This window comes from Malaclemys terrapin, chromosome 3, assembly GCF_027887155.1.
Source record: "Malaclemys terrapin pileata isolate rMalTer1 chromosome 3, rMalTer1.hap1, whole genome shotgun sequence".
NCBI classification, from domain to species: domain Eukaryota; kingdom Metazoa; phylum Chordata; order Testudines; family Emydidae; genus Malaclemys; species Malaclemys terrapin.
The window spans coordinates 104,244,342-104,271,613 of NC_071507.1; the positions used below are offsets into that span (position 1 = coordinate 104,244,342).

A 27,272-nucleotide genomic window follows, 5' to 3' on the forward strand; every position below is an offset into this window, starting at 1 on the left:
ACCGTGATTTTGTGCTTTTCAGGAAACAGGCTGTGCTCTTATGAATCAACGTCTTGAATGTACAATTTCTTAATCAAAGTAATGAATTCATGACTCTAGCAGCTGCTTTGGAAAAAAATCTCAAAATATACAAAATGTCTGGAAGCCAACAAGTACAATTAGTCTGTATCAGAGATTTTAAACAAGTTTTTTTTTTTTTTATGCAAATGTTTTAGAGAAATTGAGTGGAAAGTAAAGCCATTTAACAAAACAGATAAAGCTTCCAATTATTTTTGCACTCCTGTAACTATAAACTGGTTTAAAAAAAAAAAAGTGTTCCCAATCTGAGAAAAATGTATGAGTTTTTAAGCTAAATTCTACAATCTTCAAAAAGTAGTTTATTATGCGAGTTTTATTACTCAGATCCTGCCTTACAATGCTCCTAGAGTACAAATACCTCAAGATCCTGTTGTTCAAGTGAATATCTGGAAATGTAATCTTTGACATAATTCCATGCATTAGAAATCTTTTACTGTGTACCAAGATTAATAACTTTTTTATAGAAGACAACTTTAAATGCATTTTACAGTAGTCATAGCTTCTGCACACACAGAAATATTTCATCTTCTCCACCATTAATTTTGAGATCCCTAGTTAAATGGCTTGATGGCTAAATCACTCACTGGAATAAAGAAATGATTTGTTTAACTCAGGAGGGAAACAGTGTCCTGGAACAGAGACTCACAGTTTAACTTTACGTGTTAAAATGTGCGCTAAGATGATTAAATGTAATCTTCTTGTAACAAATCACTCTATTTAAGACAAAGGAAAGTAAAATTTCAACAATTTAGGCAATCTCCTTGGATCTAGTATTTCCACAGGTGTACATAAAATCTACTAAAAGTTAGAAAGCAATTAATGAAATACACGTAAGTAATAGTCATGTTAAGAAGAGTTTCAGATTATTTTTGGCAAGTGTTAAATTGACACGTGACATTTTAATTGTTGCAAAAGTATTGATTAAATTTGGCAAAACCATGAGCACATTATGCACATCTCCTCCAAAAAAGGAACAAACATTCTTGCCCCATATCACTACATTCTGTTTATGCTACATATTTATCTTAGATCATTTGCTCTTTGTCACTTTTTTTTCCTTGAAGTACATTAGGTATTATGGAAACAATACTGTTAGCATGGACAGATCTTAGTGGCTTACTGCAATGTAATATTTATACCATTGTTTGTTAAATCAAGTAAGCTTATAGAATGTGTACTATGACCATGCATGGGATATGACAACTTTCATGAACAGGAAAAAATTCATCTTAAAAATACCTGCTTTACGGGGTTGTCTTACTTCCACTTTCTTGCTTTTTCCATTAAACTCTCAAAGTAATCCCTGCTGTGTCAACCAAAGTAGTAGTAATTCTGTTGACACTTGTCTTGCACAGATTGTTGCACCCCTTCTTTGGTCAATCTCATAGATCGCCTATGTGTGTGTGTGTGTCCAGTTAGAGGTAGCAAGGCATAGCCTTCTTAGTCCGGTACATTATGTTAGCCCATCACCCTCTTTCTCACCACAAATAACTTACTGGTTGTTGGGCTTTTTTTTATTATTATTATTATTTATTTAAACCAAACTGGCCCCCAGCAAGCTATCCAGCCACAAAGTGGCATGACCGGCTCCTCTGGTAGATGTCTAATTTCAGCCCCTAATCTAGGCTGCAACAGGAAATTTAATTTTGAGACAATGCATGATTCACTGTAAGACTCTCAACAAATAAGGCAGTGCATGTGCAGTCCAACACAGCCTGGCTGGAAAACCATTACATGCTGTACCTGGAACCCTGAAGGAAAGTCCCTTAGTTGTAGAACTAATAGCAAGGTACGTCAATGTTTACACCTCCCAACCTATACAACACATCTCTTTTTAATGAGCATACTTATACCAAGCTTGATTACTTCAGATTTGACCCAATGATACCTAAATTCATTTCTAGCTTTTCACAAAAGCACTTGCTGCATGGGGATGCAAATCTAAAATGAAATGCACAAAAAGCAGTTCAATCATTTTAAAGAGACCCAACACGACTGACAACCTGTACCTTGAAGGTGACAGGGAACATCATATTCAATTTCATCGTGTCTCGATGGACTAAGAAACAGGGTTCCATCCACTAGCGGAAACTGTTCAAATACGGGCAGTGCCCTGTGGCACAGCGCACAGTTTACAACATTCCTGTGGCTGGCACTAAGTGCTGCAAGAATAAATTTCCGTAGGTCCTCTCCTTGACCCATTTGGGCATCATCTTCCATCCGCACATGGAAAGTATTCAATTTATGCCTCGGTATATGAGTAAGTAGCTCAGATAGGTCAAGTCTTCTTAAAAATTGCACAGGTGCATCAAAATGTCCTGATCTATGCACTTGCAATCCAGATGCCCCATAATCAAAATGGGCATTCCTGAACATGCCACCACCAGTCATGTTCTTTTTATGAGGTTCTAAGTGAATGGCATTCTTTAAAAATTCTCCTAAATATCGTGACGAACGAGGGCCACTAAAATGTGCAGGGGCAAGAATAGAGTAGCCTGTAGGAGGGGACTGGCCAGGAGAGCCACAGGGAGAACGAACTGCATAGCTCCCACTAACTATGCCTTTCTCTTGAGAGTTCTGCCTGTCCATCGAATGCCTTCGCTGGATATCATGATTTAAACCTTTTTGTGGCTTGTTGACAGGCCTGCACTTTTTAGCATCTTCCACAGATTCTGCCATGGACCTGCCTGTGCTCTTCTCTGACACCGACTTTTTCTTCTTCTCATCCTGCATTCGCTTCACTTGGTACCAGTCTGTGTCTTTCTTTAAGTGACCCTGCCCACATCGGCAGGAGCAAAAGCGAAAAGCAAGATCATATCCCTTTTTTGTCCACATGTTTTGACGACATTGCTTTTCGTTCCAACTCCTTGCTCTGCCAATGCAGTTAAACTGAACAAGAATGCTGCTTTCCCATTCATAAAAACATTGAAGGTGCATCCAGGTGCTGTAGGGACAATGTTCATTGTTGCATACAACCTTCTGGTAGTCATCTTTTTCTAGATCAACAGGCCTTCCAAAGCTACAGATCAGTGGAGTAGCACAAGGTGCTTCTGTGGGACATAAAACAGAGACATTAGTACCTTACGCTGAATGCAATTTATTTGCAATATTTATTTTAGGTTTGCCTGATCAGGTGTATAAAGGAATCCACCACAATTACTGATTTATTTACTGTCATGGTTTTACAAACTGAAAGACTTTTGCAACATAACCAGGATTAGAAAAAACTGCCACATTAGGCTCTCATCCTACAGAGACTTAAACACTTTTGTCACTTTACGTTCATGAATGGTCCCACTCAATGGCACTATTCAGGCATGTAAAGTGACACATATTAAGCCTTCACAAGACTGGGGCCTTAGTGTGCCTTTTGGTATTAATAGTTTTTCTTTTGTTGTTTCTAGTGTTGCACTGTGGGTCAAGTCCTAAAGCCTATACACAGCAAGTAGATGAGGGGTCTATGCAGGGTGCTCACTAGAAGCCAAAAGGCAAAAGTCCTTCTCTCGGAGTCTATCCATGGCCATGACTACACCCTCAAGCCTACAGTAGTCTCCGTGGCCAATGCAGCTGACTCCTTGACTGGGTTTGTCTGCCACAGCTGCATATTCACCTTACCCCTCTTCAGCCATACTAGGACACAGGGAGTTCTGGCAGAGACACCACTCCTTCATGAACCTCCTGCAGACAGCCTGCTTCCTTCCCCTTTCCCCCCACCCCACTAAATCAGTTCAGCCACACTGAAGGCTTTTGGAAACCACTGAGTCAAGGTATGAGTTATCCTTATGTGAATCTCAAACCAGCTCAACTAGCAGCCTTTGCTATGCTCTGGAACAAGAACAGTTCATTTGAATTTCCCTGTCGTATGAAAGTATCTGCTTCTGTACATGTGTTTTCCATTTTTATGGTTTATGTATTTTTTCCCTAATCTAAGTGTCTGTTGTAATATATGGAGAAATCATTTGGCTGGCTTTTGAACTTCTAGCTGAAGATGAGAAGGGCTAGAAGCAGTACTGCTGCTGCTTTCTGGATTGCTGAATATGAAAACATTTTGTTGTTGTTGTTGTTGTTGCAACTTCTAATACACAAAAGATTTTTGCAGTAAAGTTCACCTTGGTCAAACCTTAGGAGATTTGACTCTGATAAGCATCAACATTTCCAGGTACTGAACCCAATATTGAGGATATTCTTTCACCTCCCACAACTTTTCTTACCTTGCACTTCCTCCCTTCACCTCACTTCCCAGAAATCATTCAGAATTTTAGCAGATCAGGCAGGTACTACTGCATTCAGATAATACCACCCTTCTTCAGGGATTCTGTGGTCAAAGTTGGCCCAGAGTGCAGTGTGTAAAAGAGTGCACCAGCCAGGAGCAGAAGGCGCAGCGGGAGAGCTGCTAGAACTCCTGGACTCTGCAGCAGAATTATATCGGAAGTAGAGAGGCCTAGTGGGGAGGGAATTTCATCCCGAGCTGGGGGAAAGCCAACAGCTGCGGAGGAGCCCACAGTTCAGGCGGAGTCATCCCTCAGAGATCATAGAATCACAGAAGATGACCTTCTGAGGTTTCTTCCAACCGTAATCTAGTCAAACCCCCTGCTCAAAGCAGGACCAACCCCAACTGATGAATATATTAAAGGGAGACTCAATATCCTACTAAAGAGGATAGGAAAGAACTTGGTAAAGAGGTAGGAGGTAGTGAGGAACAGTCAAATGTAGAAGAGTCCCATTTAAGTATAACACATGAAGGCAAGCCACTGAATATTGACCAAATGTACAAATGCTTATATACAAATACTAGGTGTCTAAATACTAAGATGGGTGAACTAGAATGCCTGGCATTAAATGAGGATATTGATATAATAGGCCTTGCGGAAACTTGATGGAATAAGGAACATCAAGGGGACACCATAATACCAGGGAACCAAATATATAGGAATATACAGTAAGGTCACACTGGTGGAGGAGTGGCACTATATGTGAAAGAAAGCATAGAGTCAAATAAAACAAAAATCTTAAACGAATCAAACTAGCACAGACTCTGTGGATAGAAATTCCATGCTTGAACAATAAAAATATAGCACTAGGAATATTCTACCGACCACCTGGCCGGGATGGTGGCTGACTATGAAATGCTCAGGGAAATTAGAGAGGCTACAAAGACAGAAAACCCAATGATAATGGGGGGGTTTCAACTATCCTTATATTGATTGGGTAATGTGTCACCTCAGGAAGGGATGCAGAGATAAAATTTCTAGACACCTTACATGACTGCTTTGTGGAACAGCTTGAACCCACAAGGGGAGAGGCAAATCTTGATTTAGTCCTAACTGGAACACAGGATCTGGTCCAAGAAGAGACTATAGCTGAACCACTCGGTAATAGTGACTGTAACATAATGAAATTTAACATCCTTGTAGGGGGAGAAATGCCAAAGAAACCCACCACAGCAGCATTTACCTTCAAAAACAGGAACAATACAAAAATGAGGAAGCTAGTTAAATGAAAATTAAAAGAGTTAGCCATAAGAGTGAAATGCCTGCAGGATGCATGGAAACTATTTAAAACATCATAACAGGGGTTCAAACAAAATGTATATCCCAAATTTAAAAAAAACAGCAAGAGGACCAAAAAAAACAAGACACTATGACTGAACAGCAAAGTTAAAGAGGTGGCTAGTGGGAAAAGGGCATCCTTTAAAAACTGGAAGCAAAATCTTAATGTGGGATGTATAGAAAGAAGCATAAACTTTGGCAAATCAAAAGTATAAGAAGGCAGGCCAAGAATTTCAAAAGCAACTAGGTAAAGACAAAAACTAATAGCAAAAACCTTTTTAAGTCCATCAGAAACAGGACTGCCAAACAGTTAGTTGGGTCACTGGATGATCACAGTGCTAAAGGAGCAATCTGGGAACGCGAGGCTATCACAGAGAAGTTAAATGAAATATCTGCATCAGTCTTCATGGCAGAGGCTGTGGGGGAGAGCCATTCTTTTTAGATGACAGATCTGAGTAACCATCCCAGATTGAGGTGTCAATAGAGGAGGTATTGGAACAAATAGATACATTGTACAGTAATAAGTCAACAGGACCAGATGGTATTCACCCAAGAGTTCTGAAGGAACTCCAATATGAAATTGCAGAACTACTAACTCTGGTATCTAACTCTTCGCTTAAATTAGCCTCTGTACCAGATGTTTTGGAGGGTAGCGTATGCAACAATGATTTTTTTTTTTTTTTTTTTTTTTTTAAAAAGGCTCCTGAAGCAAATCCTGGCAAGTACAGCCTGGTGACCTAACTTCAGTACCGAGCAAACTGGCTGAAATCAGAGTAAAGAACAGAATTATCAGACACACAGATGAACATGATACGTTGGGGAGAGTCAACATGGCTTTTGTAAAGGAAAATCATGCCTCCCCGATTTATTAGAATTCTTTGAGGGGGATCAACAAGCATGTGGACATGAGTGATCCAGTTGATATAGTGTACCGAGACTTTCAGAAAGCCTTTGATAAGGTCCCTCACCAAAGGCTCTTTAGCAAAGTAAGCAGGGACACCAGGGAAGGTCCTCTCATGGATCAGTAACTGGTTAAAAGATAGGAAACAAGGGTAGGAATAAATGGACAGTTTTCACAATGGACAGCAGTAAATAGCAGGGTTCCTTAAGGATCTCTACTGGGACCTGTGCTGTTTAGCATATTCAGAAACAATTTGGAAAAAGCTCAGCTTCAGCTGCTTCTGGCCATCACTAAAAACATTATGCTAATACTATTTAAAATATGTTACTTTTACTATGTTAACAGCCATCTCCACTTTAAGAAACTTTCCATAATCTTATACAGTAGCCATGCATAGACATATGCAGTTCATTTTAAGACAATCAAATCTTCAACATTCTAGTAGTATTGTTGCCCTTTCCTATTATGTTCTGTTAAAAAGAGAATAAAAGCCATAGAACCTTTAGCAAATTCATGAAAGGTAAAGAACTGAAAGCTCTAGAGGCCTTTTTATCCAAAGCATACATAAAGACAGCATGGAAAAAAATCTACCAATGTGCCTCAACTCTCCTCTGAAGAGACTTACCTCTTAGTGTAAGAGGTCAATCAAGTCTCCATAATCATTTATTCGATCATTTTTCTCTCTGTTCCTAATGCCAACAATGATGTCCATTATAGTGGCGGTTTCCGAGACGTAGATACCTTTTCTCTCAAAGTGTGAAGAGTATGCATTCCATTTCAGAATACACACTCTGTAAACAGATCAGAGGCAGAGAGAAAAAGAACAAGCTGGATGGAGAGCGTCAGGAGACAGCTATGGTATCCCTCTGGCACCATTTAGAAAGCTCATCCAACTAATACCAGGCCTGTTTTCCTACTAGTTATCTAAGCTCACAGAAACTATGGTGGGGTTTTGTTAGATTTCATATTTCTAGTCTTCAATTATTATTATTTGTTGGTTACCACGGCTATTAAAACTTCTCTTCAAGCTGCTGACACGTATTACTGAGTATACTAACTTTGGCTAAGATAACAAAAAACTCTGAGTTTCCCAACCCAGCTACTCATCTGATACTGCCCCCTTCAAATCAACAGACATCATGCCACATCAAGTAATGCTTGTGTAGACTTTTTTCTTTGGCTCTAGCAAGTAGTAATACTTTTATGATATTTAAGATTTGAAAAAGTGTATCTGTGGATTATAGCATATTAGGCAATAATATGCAATTTATCTCAAAGGAGCTAATTAAACTTAAACCATCAAAGGCACATCATAATAAACCCAATGCTGAAAAAGATTTTTTTAAAAGTACTACTGTAAAAATCTCTCATTTACACATCCTCCAGCATTCATTACTTTGTATTCAGTCTTATACCATTTCTGATGGAAAGAAACCAAAAGTCCAATACCCCTCTAAAAAGTTTAAATATTCTCTAATATTTGTGTACACAAATACAACTGAGATGGCCTATAATTTAATGATTGTTTTAATTTTATGTCCAGAGTTCTCCAATGTTATTTTTTATTAGAACACCCTTTGGAACAGAGCACAAGCATTAAATCTGTTCCTTGTTATTAACTTTAACTGTCCTTATCATAAGTAAATCTGATAAAACACTTCCTTTGTCCCACCCTCATAACACATACTACAGTTCAGTTTGCTGAACAAACAAACACAAAAATAAACTATCCATAACCACTTGGACAATACTCGTGCCTCAGCAGCATGCAAACAAAAATGGGATTAATAAAATAAATGCTAGAAATAAAAAAAAACAATAGCCCGTGCTTTGCACAGAGGGCATCCATAGTCATTTTTGGTAATCTTGTTTGTTACATCTAGTGGACATTTTAAAGGCGATTGCAAAGGAGTGGGAGGGATTTTTTTTTTCCCCTTAAATGGAGCTTGGTCCCCCCCCCCTTTTTTTTTTCCCCTTTTGCGCTGTTTCATGATGGATAAAGTGCTTTGAACCAGGTTTGGTTTTGTTCCCTTCCCCCCGGACTTAGAAATATCAGAACTGTGAAATGTGGTCTTCCTTAGTTTTTCTGTAGAACCTACTAGATGTCTTAGCATTGTACAGTAGGCAAGGCAAGGCTCCTCTCTCTCCTACTCCGCCAAGACGGGTGTTTGGAGTAATTAATCCACCTGGGAAGGGTCAAGGGTGTGGTCAGATGACTGCAATGGGTGACTCTCAAAGGAGACTCCAAGCAGACTAGAGCCAGGCAGAGCTCTGAGGAGGAGGATTCTATTAGGACCCAGTTTCAGGGGGGCTGTGGGGAGATCCTGAACTAAATGGGTGAGTCTTTGGGTTTGGGAAGCCAGAACTTGAATTGCATTGTTCCAAAAAGGCATCTCTTTGGGGAGTTGGATTATGACTAATGAGGTCCCAGAACGGGAGAATCTTGTTCTCAAGAACGTTAGGGTAAGAGTGGATCCATAAACTTCAAGGCCAGAAGGAATCATTATGATCATCAAGTCTGACCTCCCGGATAGCACAGGCCATAGAACTTCCCCAATATAATTCCTAGAGCAGATCTTTTAGAAAAACATCCAATCCTGATTTAGAAATTGACAGTGATGGAGAATATACCATGAGCCTTGGTAAATTGCTCCAATGGTTAATTACTCTCACTTTTAAAAACTACACATTATTTCCAGTCTGAATTTGTTTAGCTTCAACTTCCAGCCACAGGATCAGGTTATGCCTTCGTCTGCCTATTATCAAATATTTGTTCCCAATGTAGGTACTTACAAACTGTAATCAAAGTCACTCCTTAACCTTCTCTTTGTGAAGCTAAACAGACTGAGCTCCTTGAGTCTACCACCATAAGCCATGTTTTATAATCCTTTAATCATTCTCACAGCTCTTCTCTGAACCCTCTCCAATTTATTAACATACTTCTCCAATTGTGGACATACTGGACAAAGTATTCCAGCAGTGGTCACACCAATGTCAAATACTGATGTAAAAAAACCTCTCTACTGCTACTTGAGATTCCATTTATGCATCCAAGGATGGCATTAGCCCTTTTGGACATGGTGTTGCGCTAGGAGCTCATGTTCAGCTGATTACCTCTCCTCTCCCCAAAATCTGTTTCAGAGTCATTGCTTTCCCCCGTCCTGCAAGTATGGCCTACAAGCTTTGTTCCTAAATGTACACACATTGTTTGCTTGCACCCAGTTTACCAAGCGATCCAGATTGCTCTATCAGTGACCTGTCCTCTTTGTCATTTACCATTCCCCCAATTTGTGTCCTCTGCAAACTTCATCGGTGATGTTTTATGTTTTCTTCCAGGTCTTTTGATAAAATGGTTAAATAGTGTAGGCCCAAGAACCGATCACTGCGAGACTCCTATTAGAAACAAATCCGCTTGATGAGCCATCATTTACACTTACATTTTGAGATTTATCAGCTTGCCAGTTTTAATCCATTTCATGTGTGCCATGTTCATTTTATACCATTTTAGTTTTTTAATCAAAAGGTTGTGCAGTACCAAGTCAAATGTGTTACAGAAGTTTAACTATATTACATTAACACCACTATCTTTACAACCAAATTTGTCATCTCATCAAAAAAAAAAAAAAAAAAATCCAGTTAGTTTGACAGGCTCTATTTCCATAAATCCATGTTGCTTGCCATTAATTATATTACTCTCCAATTCTTGATTAATCAAGTCCTATACCAGCTGTCCCATTATGTTGTCCAGAATGTCAGACTGACAGGACTATAATTACCCAGAATGACATGGGTAACTGAGGCAGGGGACTGCAGTGGCAAGCCACCCCACAAAAGGTTGCACTTGGAGATGGCATCCCTCTTAGGCTATGTCTACACTGCACACCACTGGGAGCTGCGTGTAGAGTATGTGTAGCTACACATCATAGTGAAAAGCAGGCTACATTCACACTGCAGTGGGTAGCTACATACATCAGTGAAATGGTCTGGCAGCAGGGAGGCAGTGGGGAAAGGCTGCAGCAGCATGGAGGCAGTGGGGAAAGGCTCAACAGGGGAGCTGCTGGAGCCTTTCCCTGCAGTGGGGAAAGGCTCCGGCAGCAGGACACTACACTGCTAAACACAGCAGTGTAGATGTGGAAGTCATTGCTTGGACAAGCATACCAATAGGGTTCAGGAGTGTCTTTACTTGCCTAAGCAGTGCCTCACCTTCTACACTGCTATTTATATCCATGCTGAGAGGGTGTGTAGTGTATGTACTCTACACACCACCAAAAGGAGTGTGCGGTGTAGACATACCTTTACCAAGACCTACTACCAAGTTAAAAAGTATAAAAGAGCCACTGCCCCTCCTATAAATGCTGTACACAGAAGCAAAGTATCACATTGCATCTAGCAAAGTGCTTATTAAAGAACTGTAAAACAAGTGACAATCTGAAAATTAAGATATTTTAAAGATCCTTAAATTGTCAATCCCTTCTGCTTCCTGTTAAAAAATAACTTTTGTGAATTTCTCAGAAGGCTAAAGCCTCATGGATAAAAATATTTATAAATGCACTATGCTAGCAATTCTACAGTTTATAGCCAAAGATAGACTTTCATTCTAAACCTGTATCTTTTTTCAATGGCTTACAGATGGCCAAAATAGCTTAAGAAGGGAAGAGGATGGGTTCTTAAATTTCTCAGGCCTGGTCTACACTAGGCGTTTATGTCGAAGTTAGCGCCGTTACATCGAATTGACCCTGCACCCGTCCACACCGCGAAGCTATTTAGTTCGACATAGAGGTCTCTTTAATTCGACTTCTGTACTCCTCCTCGACAAGGGGAGTAGCGCTAAATTCGACATGGCCATGTCGAATTAGGCTAGGTGTGGATGGAAATCGACGCTAATAGCTCCAGGAGCTATCCCACAGTGCACCACTCTGTTGACGCTCTGGACAGCAGTCCGAGCTCGGATGCTCTGACCAGCCACACAGGAAAAGCCCCGGGAAAATTTGAATTTGAATTCCTTTTCCTGTCTGGCCAGTTTGAATCTCATTTCCTGTCTGGACATCGTGGCGAGCTCAGCAGCACTGGCAACGATGCAGAGCTCTCCAGCAGTGATGGCCGTGCAATCTCAGAATAGAAAGAGGGCCCCAGCATGGATTGATCGGGAAGTCTTGGATCTGATCGCTGTGTGGGGCGATGAGTCTGTGCTTTCCGAGCTGCTCTCCAAGAAACGGAATGCAAAGATCTACGAGAAGATCTCTAAAGACATGTCAGAGAGAGGATACAGCCGGGATGCAACGCAGTGCCGCGTGAAAAATCAAGGAGCTGAGACAAGGCTACCAGAAGACCAAAGAGGCAAACGGACGCTCCGGATCCCATCCCCAGACATCCCGTTTCTACGAGGCACTGCATTCCATCCTAGGTGCGGCCGCCACCACTACCCCATCACTGACCGTGGACTCTGAGGATGGGATATTGTCCACGGCCGGTTCCTCGGACAGGTTAGCGGACTGGGAAGATGAGGAAGGAGATGAGGAGGACGAGGCAGTCGACAGCGCTTACAACGCTGATTTCCCCGACAGCCAGGATCTCTTCATCGCCCTTACAGAGATCCCCTACCAACCGTCCCCAGCCCTTAACCCGGACACAGAATCTGGGGAAGGATCAGCCAGTAAGTGTTGTAAATATCTAAACATTTATTTGTAACAGAACAGGAATATTAACCAAAACAACAATGAGTTTCTCATGATTAGTTTGCCCTAGGCGCTTAACGTTTCAGTCCTGGGCAGTGCAACTATTGAAAAAAAATCTAACAATGTCCGGTTTTGCATGATTGCCCTGCCCAAGCCGCTCTACTGTTTAGTCACTGCCAGTGCAGCTAGAGTAAAATGCGGTCTATATGTCCGGGGATAGAGCAGAAATCCTCCTGGGACATCTCGATGAAGCTCTCCTGGAGGTAATTGGAAAGCCGCTGCATCAGGTTTCTGGGGAGAGCGGCCTTATTGGGTCCTCTGTAGTATGACACGTTGCCGCGCCACGAGACAATCAAGTACTCGGGAATCATTGCTCTGCACAGCAGGGCGGCATACGGCCCTGGTCTTTGGAGGCTTTCCCGAAGCATTCTTTCTTTCTCGCTGTCGGAGATCCTCATGAGGGTGATGTCGCTCATGGTGACCTGCTTTGAATTAGGTAGGGGAATGTTAGTGTTGGGACTGCTTGCCCGTTCCTTTACAGAACTGTAACCGCTGGTTTGCGGCCACGCGGTGGAGGCGGGAGAGGGGCAGCCTACAGGGATCGTTCCCGGGGACAGCCGCGAGGGGGTGGGACAGGGGCAGAGTTCCTGCTTGCCGGATTGCTGGCAGCAGGGACTGACATTGCTTTCAATGTGAAATGAGGCCATTGCAAATATTAAAGTTTTAAGCTGCCACAAGTCTACAACTTACCATGTCTGCCTGCTACAGAAATTCCGGTGTCCTGCCCGGCTTCTCAAATCTGCTGTGCAAGACCCCAGGCACTGAATGCGAAGGCCGAGAATTCGACCTTGTGCTGAGTGCGCATGTGATAGGTGCTGTGCATGGTCTTGTTCACAGAGAAAGACTATGTTCTTTGTTCACAACTACATTTATCTTTCTGAGGAATTCACTCCCTTTTTCCCATTCCCACAGCCACATCTGCGACTGTCTCACAACCTAGCCTGGCATCACACTCCCAGAGGCTAGCGCAGATTAGGTGTAGGAAGAAGAGGACACGGGAGGACATGTTCTCGGAGCTTATGGCCTGCTCCCGAGCCCAGGCAGCACAGCAGACCCAGTGGCGGGAGAACTTGTCCCAAATGCACCAAGCAAACATGGATCGGGAGGAGAGGTGGCGGCAGGAAGACCAGCAGGCGACTCAAACGCTGCTTGGACTACTGAGGGAGCAAACGGACACGCTCCGGTGCCTTGTGGATGTTCTGCAGGAACGGAGGCAGGAGGACAGAGCCCCGCTGCAGTCTCTCTCTAACCGCCCTCCCCCGCCACCAAGTCCCATACCCCCCTCACCCAAAGGCCAAAGAAGGAGGGGCGGCAGAGTCCGTGCTAACTCTCACTCCACCCCTGCAGAGAGCTCAAGTAGTAGAAGGCTCTCATTCCCCAAAATTTGACAAGTTTTTCCCTTCCCGCCTCACACAAGCCCCCGTCCAAGTTTCACCTCCCAGTTCCATGTGTAGTTGATAATAAAAAATACGTTTCTGTTAATTACTGTTTCCATCATGTTCTTTTGGAGGAGGGGGGAGAAGGGGGTTGGTAATTGGACAGGACAGTCACCTTCGGCAGGGTACGTAGGCGGGGGCAGGTCCAGCAGCAGGGCACATACACAGTGCAGTGACTCATTACCCTGGTCAGTCTGGGAGGTGGTTTTCATGTTATGTGGTGGGGGATGGGTTGCTCTGTGACTTTGTGGCGGGGGAGGGCAGTTACAGATCTTAAGCGGCGGTCCTTATCCTGGATCACAGAGCCACACAGCAGGGGATCTGTAACCGTCCTCCCCCCGCCACAAAGTCACATCGCCCCCCCATACACACAGTCCCGATCAGGAGGGGTGACGGGCTCCGTTGAAACAACCAGTCCATCACAGCGGAGCCTGTCAATCCTGGAGTTTAGAAGCTTCATTTGCGTCAGTACACTACACCCGCTCCCCACCAGAGTCTACGTCCCAGTTTTAAAACATTCCCGCGAAAACAGTAATAAAGACAACGGTGTTCATTAACAAAGTAGAAGTGATTTTATTTCTAAACGAGTGTTGGAAGGGGATGAAGGGGGTATGTAACTGGAGAGGATAGTCAACATTAACTGGGTAAAGAAACGGGGGCAGGTTCAGCTTCTCTGTACAGTAACTTAAAAGTCACAGGTTACCCTGCTCTGTCAGGAACCTAGCTTTCAAAGCCTCCCGGATGCACAGCGCGTCCCGCTGGTCTCTTCTAATCGCCCGGCTGTCTGGCTGGGCGTAATCAGAAGCCAGGCTATTTGCCTCAACCTCCCACCCCGCCATAAAGGTCTCCCCCTTGCTCTCACAGAGATTGTGGAGCACACAGCAAGCTGCTATAACAATGGGGATATTGGTTTTGTTGAGATCACAGCGAGTCAGTAAGCTTCTCCATCTTCCCTTGAGACGGCCAAAAGCACACTCCACCACCATTCTGCACTTGCTCAGCCGGTAGTTGAAGAGTTCTTTTTCACTGTCCAGGCCGCCAGTATAGGGCTTCATGAGCCAGGGCATTAGCGGGTAGGCTGGGTCCCCGAGGATGACTATAGGCATCTCCACATCCAACAGTTATTTTGTGGTCCGGGAAGTAAATACCTTGCTGCAGCCGTCTAAACAGACCAGAGTTCCTGAAAACACGAGCGTCATGAACCTTGCCCAGCCATCCGACGTAGATGTTCGTAAAACGTCCCCTGTGGTCCACCAGTGCTTGCAGCACCATGGAAAAGTAGCCCTTTCTTTTAATGTACTGGCTGGCCTGGTGGTCCGGTGCCAGGATAGGGATGTGAGTTCCATCTATGGCCCCACCGCAGTTTGGGAATCCCATCGCTGCGAAGCCATCTATGATCGCCTCCACGTTTCCCAGGGTCACTACCTTTGGCAGCAGTACATCAACGATTGCCTTGGCTACTTGCATCACAACAACTCCCACGGTAGATTTGCCCACGCCAAAGTGGTTCGCGACTGACCGGTAGCTGTCTGGCGTTGCAAGCTTCCAGAGGGCTATGGCCACTCGCTTCTGGACAGTCAGGGCTGCTCGCATCCGGGTGTCATTGCGCTTCAGGGCAGGGGACAGCAACTCACAAAGTTCAAGGAAAGTTCCCTTCCACATGCGAAAGTTTCGCAGCCACTGGGATTCATCCCAGACCTGCAGCACTATGCGGTCCCACCAGTCAGTGCTTGTTTCACGTGCCCAGAATCGCCGTTCCACGGCATCAACATGACCCATTACCACCATGATGTCCTCGGCGCTGGGTCCCGTGCTTTCTGAGAGGTCTGTGCTACTCTCAGACTTCAGGCCCTCACCGCAGTGCCGTAGCCTCCTCGCCTGACTCATCTGCATCTGCCTCAGGGAAAGGTGGATGATAAGCTGCGAGGCGTTGAGAGCAGCCATAACTGCAGCGATGGTCGCAGCGGGCTCCATGCTCGCACTGCTGTGGCGTCGGCGCTGTCACTGACTAGAAAAGTGTGCGAACTGATTTCCCGCCGGCGCTTTCAGGGAGGGAGGGCGGGAGTGATGGACGGATGACGACAGTTACCCAAAAGCACCCTCGAGACATTTTTTTTACCCAGAAGGCATTTGCGGCTCCACCCAGAATTCCAATGGGCAGTGGGGACTGCGGGAACTGTGGGACAGCTGCCCACAGTGCACCGCTTCCAATGTCGACGCTTTCCCCGTTACTGTGGACTCACAAAGTCGAATTACTGTCCTTAGTGTGGACACACACGTTCGACTTTGCAATATCGATTCCAAAAATTCGATTTAAGTAAAATCGAACTACTCTCGTAGTGTAGACATACCCTCAGGTTTTCCCTCAGACCAGCCTTTCTGGAAAGAGGAAGAAAAATATTTTCAGTTATAGGAATATGAAAGTAACTGTTTTCCAAGAGATAAATTAAAAAAAAAAAAAAAAAAAACAGTTCAGATACTTTTTCTGCACACTTTTTCTCAAATTTTCTTTGAATGTTTCTAGAATTCAAGTGTGGTATACGCATGGTCCTGAATCTGAATCGCCCTTTGCCAAATTTAAATGTAAAAATACAAAGTTATGGATGAATATGGTATATTATTCCATTATTCTGAGGCACAATAAATTATTTGCCTTGAAGATGCCAATGCTGCCTGTTTAGCACTCCACTGACTTCAAGTCCACGCAGGCTCTAAGGCCTGGTCCACACTAGCCCCGTACTTCGGACTAAGGTACGCAAATTCAGCTACGTTAATAACGTAGCTGAATTCGAAGTACCTTAGTCCGAACTTACCGCGGGTCCAGACGCGGCAGGCAGGCTCCCCCGTCGATGCCACGTACTCCTCTCGCTGAGCTGGAGTACTGGCGTCGACGGCGAGCACTTCCGGGATCGATCCGGGATCGACTTATCGCGTCTAGACAAGACACGATAAATCGATCCCAGAAGACTGATCGCTTACATCCGGACCAGGAAGTAAGTATAGACGTACCCAAAGGTACAATTGCAGAATGGGTGGGACCACTTCTACGCTAATACAATTCCATTGAAATCAATGGAGTTACACCAGTGTAAAATTGAAGTACTGTGTTGACTCAGGCCCACAGCAGCTGAATATATGTAAGTAGCAAAACACATAATTGGATGCATTATAGAAATCTAAAAAAAATACAGATTGAGTCCACCTTCTTCTGCTCCCAACTCCCTCACATCACTCAAAATATTTAATGACATATTTGAAAGGAACCCTTTGGTCTGGATGCCCAATGGGTACAGGCCACTGTATATTTTGACATTTGGGCTCCATATGTGCTCCCATGTACTCCACACCCACTACAGAGTACAGTGGCTTGGGAGAATGGTCACCAGACCGGCTAGGTCCAGAAAGATTTAGACGGAAGGGATGTCTTGCCAGGAAGTGCAATACCACCACACACTCAAATCATCATCTCATTAATCTCATTACTGAGTTATCTGGGACAGTCTTCAATTTGAGTGAAGATCTACTATCTACAAAAATCAAATTATATTACATTACAATTTCAACTAAATATGAGACAGGATCAAATAAAACTTGATCATGACATAACTAGGGCCTTACCATCCTAAATCATGGTCATCTTGTAACTTAAACTTGGTCCCAAACAATGATGATATGCATAGGAGAGGTACATACAGATATTTATAAACTAAAATGCATAAACATTCCTATTCCCTTGGTTTGCTTACTGATGGGATTTATTTTCCATTTCCTGCTTTGAGAAATGTTACACATTATGTTCCTGGTGTGGGTTTTTGTACTGTGTTGTTACTCTGACGTATACATGGCTTGTAAGAAGTAAAACAATTTTTAAGCCAGTGGTTCTCAACCAGGGGTATGTGTACCCCCAGGGGTACGCAGAGCTCTTCCAGGGGGTACATCAACTCATCTAGATATTTGCCTAGTTTTACAACAGGCTACATAAAAAGCACTAGTGAAGTCAATAAAAACTAAAATTTTGTACCGACAATGACTTGTTTATAATGCTCTATGTACTATACACAAATGTAAATACAATATTTATATTCCAATTGTTTTATTTTATAATTATAAGGTAAAAATGAAAAAGTAAGCAATTTTTCAAGTAATAGTGTGCTACGACACTTGTATTTTTATGTCTGATTTTGTAAGCAAGTCATTTTTAAGTGAGGGTTAATCTGGGGTTACGCAAGACAAATCAGACTCCTGAAGGGGGTACAGTAGTCTGAAAAGATTGAGAGCCACTGGTTTAAGATATAAAAGACAAAAAGCAATTGGTTGTAAGGAAAGGTACATCTGAAGTGACATTTTCAGTGATAGTCCAGTTGAGTTTTCCTCTTGAATCAACAGTGAAATGTTTATAGAGGATGCTATGGATCTGTATGCAACCAATGTATGCCAGAAGGATTGTGAATAGACTGTTTTCCTACATACTGTGTCTCCCCAGCCAACAATCTAGGATAAACCAGGAACAGATTAAACTTTTCCATAACTTCTTCCTTGTCACTCATGTGCTTATTTTATTTTTGTAGGATGCAGTCTTATGAAGTAAAGTCTTACTTTACTGTGTATATTAATGCCTATTCACTATAATACTGTCTCTTTGCAAGTAGAGTAGTTGGTAAAAAAAAATTAAATACAAGACTACATGAGTGAAATTCTAAGGCTAGGTCTACACTACCTGCCTGAATCGGCGGGTAGAAATCGATCTCTCGGGGATAGAATTATCGCGTCTCGTCAGGACGCGACAATCAATCCCTGAATCGACGCTCTTACTCCACCAGCGGAGGTGGGAGTAAGCGCCGTCGACGGGGAGCCGCGGAGGTAGATTTTGCCGCCGTCCTCACAGCGGGGTAAGTCGGCTCCGATAGGTCGAATTCAGCTACGCGAATGCATATATTAAATCGACCCCCACCCCGTAGTGAAGACCTGTCCTAAGGCTTTAGATTGCAACTGCACAGAAATAAGGAAAATCAAACATACAGTTCCAATAGCATCAGCGATTCATCCTACAGTATTTATATTTTCTATGTAAAATCAACATTACTATGTATAGTACAACAAAATATGTGCACATGTACTAATGTTTAAGTACATGCAATAATTATTTCATATATACACATCCAATGCTCATCAATCATTGATACAGGAACCACATATTTGCGTTTCCTGACTTAAACAATTCAAGTTTTGATTTTAGTGCTCCAAGCTATTTTTAAATAGACAGTTTGCTCAAGCAGAAAAGCTGGAGTCAGGAGAACTGTACCACTATAAACATTAGCAGTCCCTTCAAAAATTTGATTGATTGATTGATTGTTTGTGTTCCCTTTAGTCTACATAAATCAGGGTGATGAAATTAAACCATACACATTAAACCATACACTCAAAAAAATTTAAACAAGTTTTGAATTTACCTTTCAATTACAATCCTCCGTCTCAAGGACGGACATCATTAAAAATCTATTGAAATTAAACCAACTGTAAAACCTAGTTAGTTTAGCATGTTGAATCAATATTAAAGGCATTACATGTCTATGCTATTACCCCAACAGAATACATCACACATGCGGTAATATGGCTTGTTTTCTTAAACACCAAGCAATTGTTTTAAGGAATATTATAGCCAGTACTACAAAACAGTGACTGAGCTTTTTTCAAAATCTCAATATTTTAAGTTTAATGAATGGGAGAACAGAGCAGAGCTTTAACTTGCTGACATTCCACTTTGAGTGGCAGTCCCCCAAGGGGCTCCACCCTACCTTAAGGGCAGGTCATGTGGCCTCAATGCCCCTGAGACTGAACCTCTGGGCTGCATCATTCCCGCTTCACACCATGAGATCTGTTCACCAAGTTCAACTAAGGCCTTGGCTACACTGGCAATTCACAGCGCTGCACTTTCTGCGCTCAGGGGTGTGGAAAAACACCCCCCCCCCCCGAGCACTGCGAGTGCAGCGCTGTAAAGCGCCAGTGTAATCAGCGCCTGCAGCACTGCACGCTCGCTCACAGCGCTGCACGCTATTCCCCTCGGAGAGGTGGAGTACTTGCAGCGCTGCGAGAGCTCTCGCAGCACTGGCGACGCGACTACACTCGCGCTTGCGAATCCGCGAGTGTAGCCAAGGCCTGAGATAGACTCTTGATCAGAGACTTGTATGCTGTACAGGAACCCATGCACTGCAGCAAGGCAGCTTCTTCAAAACAGTAGGGTTTATTAGTCAACCAGAACATAGCATTTGGAAGTCATTAGGTTAGCATAGTGCATTCTGGCCAAGCCAGCCTTCCACCCAGTCAAGCTCACATGGAATCCCTTCCTGGCTCTAACTTTGTGTCTCACCAAAGGGCAGCCCTTAAGCCAGCTGCTTGACACCTTTCTCCTTTGTTCTCAGGCTGGGGGCTGTGCTCTGTTTCCCTGATGGAGGTGGGGGGGAAAATCTCCTTCCCCTGGGTTGTTGGTTACTGTGAATATCCTGGCCATTGGGGTTCCTCTCATCTTTTCAGATGCTCTATTGATATGGGTCAGTTTCAGCCCATCCTTTAAAGATCCATTCATTCCACCCCAGACAGCTATGTGACACAAACACCTCATGTCTCTTACTCTGCTCCAAGAGTAGCTTTAACCCTTTTGCACCCATTGGGTAGCAATGCAAAGTACTGAGGTGAAACTGAGGCATGCACAGGATTCATAAAAATATTACAGACAAATCCCACTTCATCACACAAGCATCTTCATTTTTTTTCCATTAAACATGATGCTAGTTTATTTTCTCCCAATCTGTTCAGCAAATATGAATACAGTCGTCAAAAAGAAAATATTGACCCTATTGCCAGAAGCTAGTTTACCATTTAAACGCAATCTGCTTCCAGGTAGCTGTCTAACCACTTGAATCCATTTAATGGCTCAACTTTCCAATTTTGGAAGCCAACATGCACTTCAGAACAGTTCTGATATTGAGTGGTTGGCAAGACTAATGAATGATTAGCAGATGCCAATGTCATAAAAGCATCCCTTTAGTAGAGCTTTTTGCAACATTTAGGAATCTTGGCCAAATGCCAACTTATGTAGTTCTGCTCTGCCTATCTCTAATTCTTCCTATAGTTTTACCTGAAGTTGCTATTCTTCTCTCCTTCTGTAATTCATTAAGGAGGGGAAATGAACATGTAGTATTGCTCTAACAGAATGGCTTCTAGGTTTATGGCCAGACATGGCTGCATTTCAGAGACATGAAGATCAAGTTCTGATTCACCAAATATCTGATTGTTTAAACAAGCCTTGTTTCCAAGTGTTTTCATATATTGGTGCAGTTGAACAAATACTTTTATATAGCTTAATATCTAATAAATAGAAGTAATATTCACAAACATTAATATTCTGAATAAAAGTGCACAGATACATCATTACTTAAATAAGGTATGTTTTGGCTTTCACACCAATCAGTAAGAATGAACTTCAAGAAACAAAAACATGACTGAAGATTGCTTCATACTGAGTTCTAGTCTACAGATTTTCGCCACTATAAAAACTGGTGATTAAAAACAGACAACTTAGATTAGTCCTCCCAGATGTAAGACACATTTACCTGTTTCAATGGACTGAGAAAAACAGAATGACAAATGCAGAAGAACCCCCCGCACACACTTCATGATGTAAAGATGATTTAAATTCCCTCTTTGTAGCCTTCCCCATGGCCTTTAATTCTTTGAAGGTCTTCAGAAAACTAATCCCTATGTCTCAGGAAGCAGAGCGTAATAATTAATGCAGATTTCCAGTGCTTCAGCCCTAGTAGGCTAGCAGTGAGAAATTCGAACTTGTGATATGAATAAAGGGGTCACTGCAGTCAGGGCCAGCTCTAGCTTTTTTGCTGCCCCAAGCAGCAAAAAAAAAGCGCCGCCCCCCCGAGACCCCCCACCGAGCACCACGCTGCCCCCCAGCCGAGCGCTGTGCCACCCCCCCCCCCGCCGAGCACCGCCGGAACCCCCCCACCAGAGCGCCGCCCTCCCGCAACGCCCCCGCGCCGAGCGCCACGCGCCAGAGCCCATCCCCCACCCCTGCGTCGAGCGCCGCCGGAAACCGCCCCCCCCCCCCCCGAGCGCCGAGCCCCGCACTGCGCTCTCCCCTCCCCCCGAGCGCCGCCGGAGCCCGCCCCCGCCGAGCGCCGCCGGAAAACCACCCCCCCCAGAGCGTCGCCCCCCCGCCGAGCGCCGGAGCCAGCGCCCCCCCCTGCGTCGAGCACCGCTGGAACCCACCCCCCCTCGAGCGCTGAGCCCCGTGCTGCCCCCCCCTGCGCCGCGCCGCCAGAGCGCCCCCCCTGCGGAATGCCGCGCCGCGCTCCCCCCCGCCACCCCTTACCAGGTGCCGCCCCAAGCATGTGCTTGGGTGCCTGGAGCCGGCCCTGACTGCAGTGAGATTACTGAATCCCCCTCTTAAGTACAGTATCCATTCCTACAGAAAGAAACTGAGGCCTGGTCTAGACTACAAAGTTAGGTTGATGTAAACTGTCTTACAGTGACCTGTGTAAGTATCTCCACTAAAATGTAGCTCCCACCAATGTTGCCTGCCCACTACACTTAATAACTCCACCTCCACAAAAGGCGCTTAAGTCTATGCAGTTAGGTTGACACAATGTCAGTGTAGACACTGTGTTGCTGCCATTCAGAAACCATCCCATGATGCCCTACACTGGCAGTTAAATTGGTGCAAGCGCTCCTAGTGAGGATGTGCACTGCCGACTCAAGGAGCGTAGTGTGGACATATAAGGCCTTGGCTACACTTGCGAGTTACAGCGCTGTAAAGCCTCCCCCAGCGCTGTAACTCACTCCCCGTCCACACTGGCAGGGCACTTACAGCGCTGTATCTCCCTGAGTACACCGCTGCAGGTACTCCACCTCCTGGAGAAGCATAAGAGATACAGCGGAGTGGCTACGACTCACGGGTGTGAGGGTAAACACTCGCAGCGCTGTACTAATCACCTTCTCAAGTGGCCAATCCTCTCCATTGTTGTGACCGGCTACAGGAATGCGGAAGTGCCGGTTTCAAAGCTCATACCACAGAGAAAAAGCTAACAGTTTGCTGTTTGCTTTGAGTGAGTGAATGAATGAGCAGGGGGCCGGGAGTTTGGAACTTGTAAAATAGAGTGCTGACACGCTCCAAAAAGCACTCTCTCTCCCCCCACACTCCGTCACACTCCACCCCACCCCGTTTTGAAAAGCACGTTGCAGCCACATGAATGCTGGGATAGCTGCCCATAATGCACCGCTCCCAACACAGCTGCAAATGTTGCAAGTGTGGCCGCGCCACTGCGCTGGCAGCTGTCAGTGTGGACAGACTGCAGCGCTTTTCCCTACTCAGCTGTACGAAGACAGGTTTACTTCACAGCGCTATACAACTGCAAGTGTAGCCAAGGCCTAAACCAATTCAATTACTGCGGTGGCTGTATGTCAACATAACTTAGGTCGACTTAATTTTGTAGTGTAGACTTGCCCTGAATCTTAGGCCATGGCTACACTAGAGAGCTTACAGCTTACAGTGGATGGGAGAGAGCTTTCTTGTTGGCTTAATTATTCCAGTCCCCGTGAGCCACAGTAGGTATGTTGGCTTGAGAAGCGCTCTCACCAACATAGCGCTGTCCACACTGGCACTTGAGTCAGCATAAGTTATGTCGCTCAGGGTGGGTAGCTAATTTACACCCCTGAGTGACATAGCCTAAGTTGACATAAGTTATGGCTATGCTACACTTTACTTATAGTAGAAACATCCTTTTTCTCTCTCTCCCTCCCTCCCTTTCTTCCTAATGGAAGAAACACTCCTTCTTGACATGTTACAACTACAGTTTAGATGTATCCCATCTTCACAGCCTTGCACTCTACCATGACACTCCAGTGCTGCAGTCACTGGTTTCTTACTCAAAGAAGAGCTAGCCTTCTGCATCTGAACTTTCACTTCTTTGAACTAAGCTGTTTCCTCAAAACTTCTGCATTTCTGTAATCCTGAATTTCTATGAAAAGGACTCTAATTAGAAGAAGGGTGTGACTTTTTTTTAAATCATTATTTTGTGTGTTATTGTAATTCAGGTGCCTTTTTAAGATTGCAAACCGTATGGATTTATTTCCTATAATTTAGGCCCTATCTTGCAACATGCTGAGCACCTACAACTCCTAATGTCTGTACCTCTGAAGAGCAATGAGAGGTAAAACACTTGGCATCTCAGTTGATCTAACCTTTAGGCTGAACCTATTTAACTGTGGACAACCAATAACTTTTGTCTAATATTTCATAGGAGGAAAAGTTGAGAAGCAAGGATGGGTTCAGGACAACAACTATCAAGCAGACAAAAGTGTGTATCTGTATGATGATATAAGGGAGGATAGAGAAAGAGCTTACAGACCTCTCCCATGCCCAGAAATTGTCTTGTCACTGCTGTTTACAAACAAATGGAAGGGAGGTCTGGAATGAGTGGATGCAAAGAAAACTCTCCTCTTAATTCTTTCAACAGTCTCTCACCAGTTTCAAGTAAGTCTGTTTTTAAAATATCTCCTAAAGCAAAGCCTAGTGATAAATATAGGGCCGTGAGCATGGAATCCAGCCCATGGTTAACCATTCGGAGAGCATATACTTTTTTTAACTTCCTGACATCTGCATGTGTATTTGCTTATCTCACACATATACAGGAACAGTCTTTATTGTATTCATCAATACTACACAACTGCCTCTATCTACACAGATTTGTAATTTTATGAACTGTTTTGTCCACAAAAAGCAAGTATTTGCACAGTTTCTAGAATACTACAAATAGGTACTTCAAATACAGCATAAAGGCTCTTTTCAAAAATAAAGTGCACTGGTGTAGACAATAAAACAGTTATGTTCAACTGAGTTTGAGATAAATAGAATTATGAAGCGCAAGTTATGCTTTAGCATCCTATTATAGGTCATATTTTTATGTCCTTACTCACACTTAGCAGTACTTTAAAACTCCACAAGTGGTCCCATTTAAATCACTCAACGAGTAGAGAATATTTGATAGAGAATATTTATCAGTGCTTAGCCATAGTGATTTGTACTCCATAAATATATACATTGGAACATCTCATTTTGAAAACTGAACTACTGATATATTCTTACACAAATTCTCTGGTCCTCTTTAAATACCCCAGCCCCATAATGTAACCAGTTTTTAAATTGTAATGATTGGCTAGTCACAGTTTCAGTATATCTTAGTTACTGCTGTGCCTACCTTTTCCATTTTCTATTTTAAATTATTAAAATCAGGATATTTTATATATGTGTGTATGTATATATTTATTTCTTCCAGCCTGGCATTTCTAATTGAAAGTAAATAAAGTAGTTCTTAAGAACTTGTATAGTCACAGTTAAACACAACAAAGGTATAGCTGGACATCTTAAGTTTTTGGGGAAAGGCGGTTGGGGTTGTTTGTTTGTTTTGGGGGTTAAAAAAAACGAGTCAGCTTTCAATCTGCTTGGATAGATTTCACATGTGAATACTCTAATAAATGAAGCATTTTTCCTTGACAATTTCCCCCCCAAAATTTACAATATTGACATTAGTATTCAGCTCATAGTGATACCCTTCAGATTACTGTTTCCTCTATGAAAAGACTAAAGAACGTTACCTGCATTTAAAGTTATTTATTTTAAATTAGCCACACAGTAATCATGATAAACTTGGAGTGGGCATATTTTAGGACGCCCATAAAAAAAGGACAGTAGTTGAAAATATGTCACTCACCTTGTGCATTACAATACACCCCAGGTTTAATTATCAGTTTAACTACATTTGAGACAGACCTGAAGGATGCACAGTCACTTCACATAATGTGGCATGGTATTTCTAGCCATACCACCTTGAGCTATGACCCAACTCAGATCTCTCAAATTAAGCAGGGTCAGAGTAGGTCACTACCCATATGGAAGAGCTAACGAACACATAGGTGCTGCAGGAAATGGTTGTGGTGATTCAGAGAAAATAGTTCCAGCTACAAAGACAGTACCGAAACAATGCCTTAGCAGATGAAGAGGAAACTGCACTGTTAGAAAATCCATCTGAAAATGAGACTGTATGAAAAATTAGTCTTGATCATGGAAATCAACAGACTGTAGCATAATGCATATGCACAAGGGGGACGAATTAAGTTTGGACAAGGAACCTTAATTCTGGCTTTTCCTACCTTTTGAATGCTTGACTCCACAACCCGAATATACTTTTAATATAACTTGTGTGTAATAATAGGTATGTTATAATATTATCCAAAATTGAGGATTTTTGGATGAAAATCAGGTTACGGTACTCTATAGTAGAACTATACTAACTTAGGGCACCTGAAAACATTCCCAAAACTCACTGCAGTACCACATCTCAGGGTTTGAAAAAATCCTTTTGTAATCATCTAAGAATAAGTGAAATATCTCAGATTTATGAAGCTTGTTGTCTCAAAGGCCCTATCTACATTACACCTCAAGGGAGATTCACAGACTTTAAAAACAGCAGTGACTTTATTATGATCCCCCAGATGGGGGACCCACTCACACAACTGCTATATTTTGTAGCATAGGCTCCATAGCATGTATTGGGTTTTTCTAAAACCATGGCTTGAACTAATCTAAAGCTTTGGATGTACAACCTAAGACAACTGTGAGCAGAAGTTACGCTCTGACAGCGGTTTGGTGACCAATGTAAACAAGGTTAGTGTCCACATAATAAACACCTTCATAATTGGCACCTTTGTTGGTAGTCTCAGTGGGGAAGAAAAAAGCCTGAAAGGAGACTGAATTAACTTTTCACTTCTACCAGCAGCCCTGTCAGGTTAGGGATGAGACACATTGGCTGGCACGGCAGTCTGAATGTACTTGCACTGCCCAGTGCTGCACCTGTGGACTTTAGTCTGCAGGGTTGTTAAAAAGACAATGAATCCTAAGGGAAACAAAATTGAGTTCAAAGGAACCTCTCAATATGATTTTCCAAAAGGTAGCCTGGACTTCTTGAGAACCTGATCAGAATAGAGCTAAGGTATGCAAACTACCTGGTACAGTCAGAATTCTTCTTTAAAAAGGGGAAACTGTCCAACTAGAGGGGAACTGACAGTGCTATCAGTGTGGTACTCAGAACTCCCACGGTCTTCAAAAGGCATCTGTATAAGAAATGAGATTGGGTTATCCCACAAACACAGCACATCTACCCACAATGCTTCTTGTATCCCAATTGTTTAATTTGGGTTAGGGAGAAAAAAATCAGGGGTCTTTTTCCCCTCCTTTTGTCACCTTGAAGTGGGCAGTTCTTACAGAAAATATCTCAATGAAAATCACCTTAGCAGGCCCAATACTTATTCTCTGATTAAATATAAAAGTAAAAGGCTCTTGTCACAGAACACGGCAAACAAGGTAAAAAGTTTCCAAATATTCTCTAACTTCAATTTTTCCTATTCATTCATCTAAACCAAAAAATAGGACCTGATCACTTACTCTACAGAACTATACAGAGTATTATTATATTCTTATAAAAAACAGTCTGACAGAGGCCTAGTGAGA

General features: G+C 43.1%; 1 protein-coding gene across 3 annotated transcripts in view; it reads right to left on the reverse strand.

The window, feature by feature from the left end:
* HECA (hdc homolog, cell cycle regulator) overlaps positions 1 to 27,272 on the reverse strand; it is a 99,169-nt gene that overhangs the window by 67,712 nt on the left and 4,185 nt on the right. For all 3 annotated transcript variants that reach the window (XR_008444255.1, XM_054021435.1, XM_054021437.1), the window contains exon 2: positions 2,088 to 3,128. Coding sequence is in view for 2 of the 3 variants with exons in the window: in XM_054021435.1 (XP_053877410.1) it covers positions 2,088 to 3,128 (1,041 nt within the window). In the remaining variant the exon portion in view is untranslated. The remainder of the gene's footprint in view (positions 1 to 2,087; positions 3,129 to 27,272) is intronic.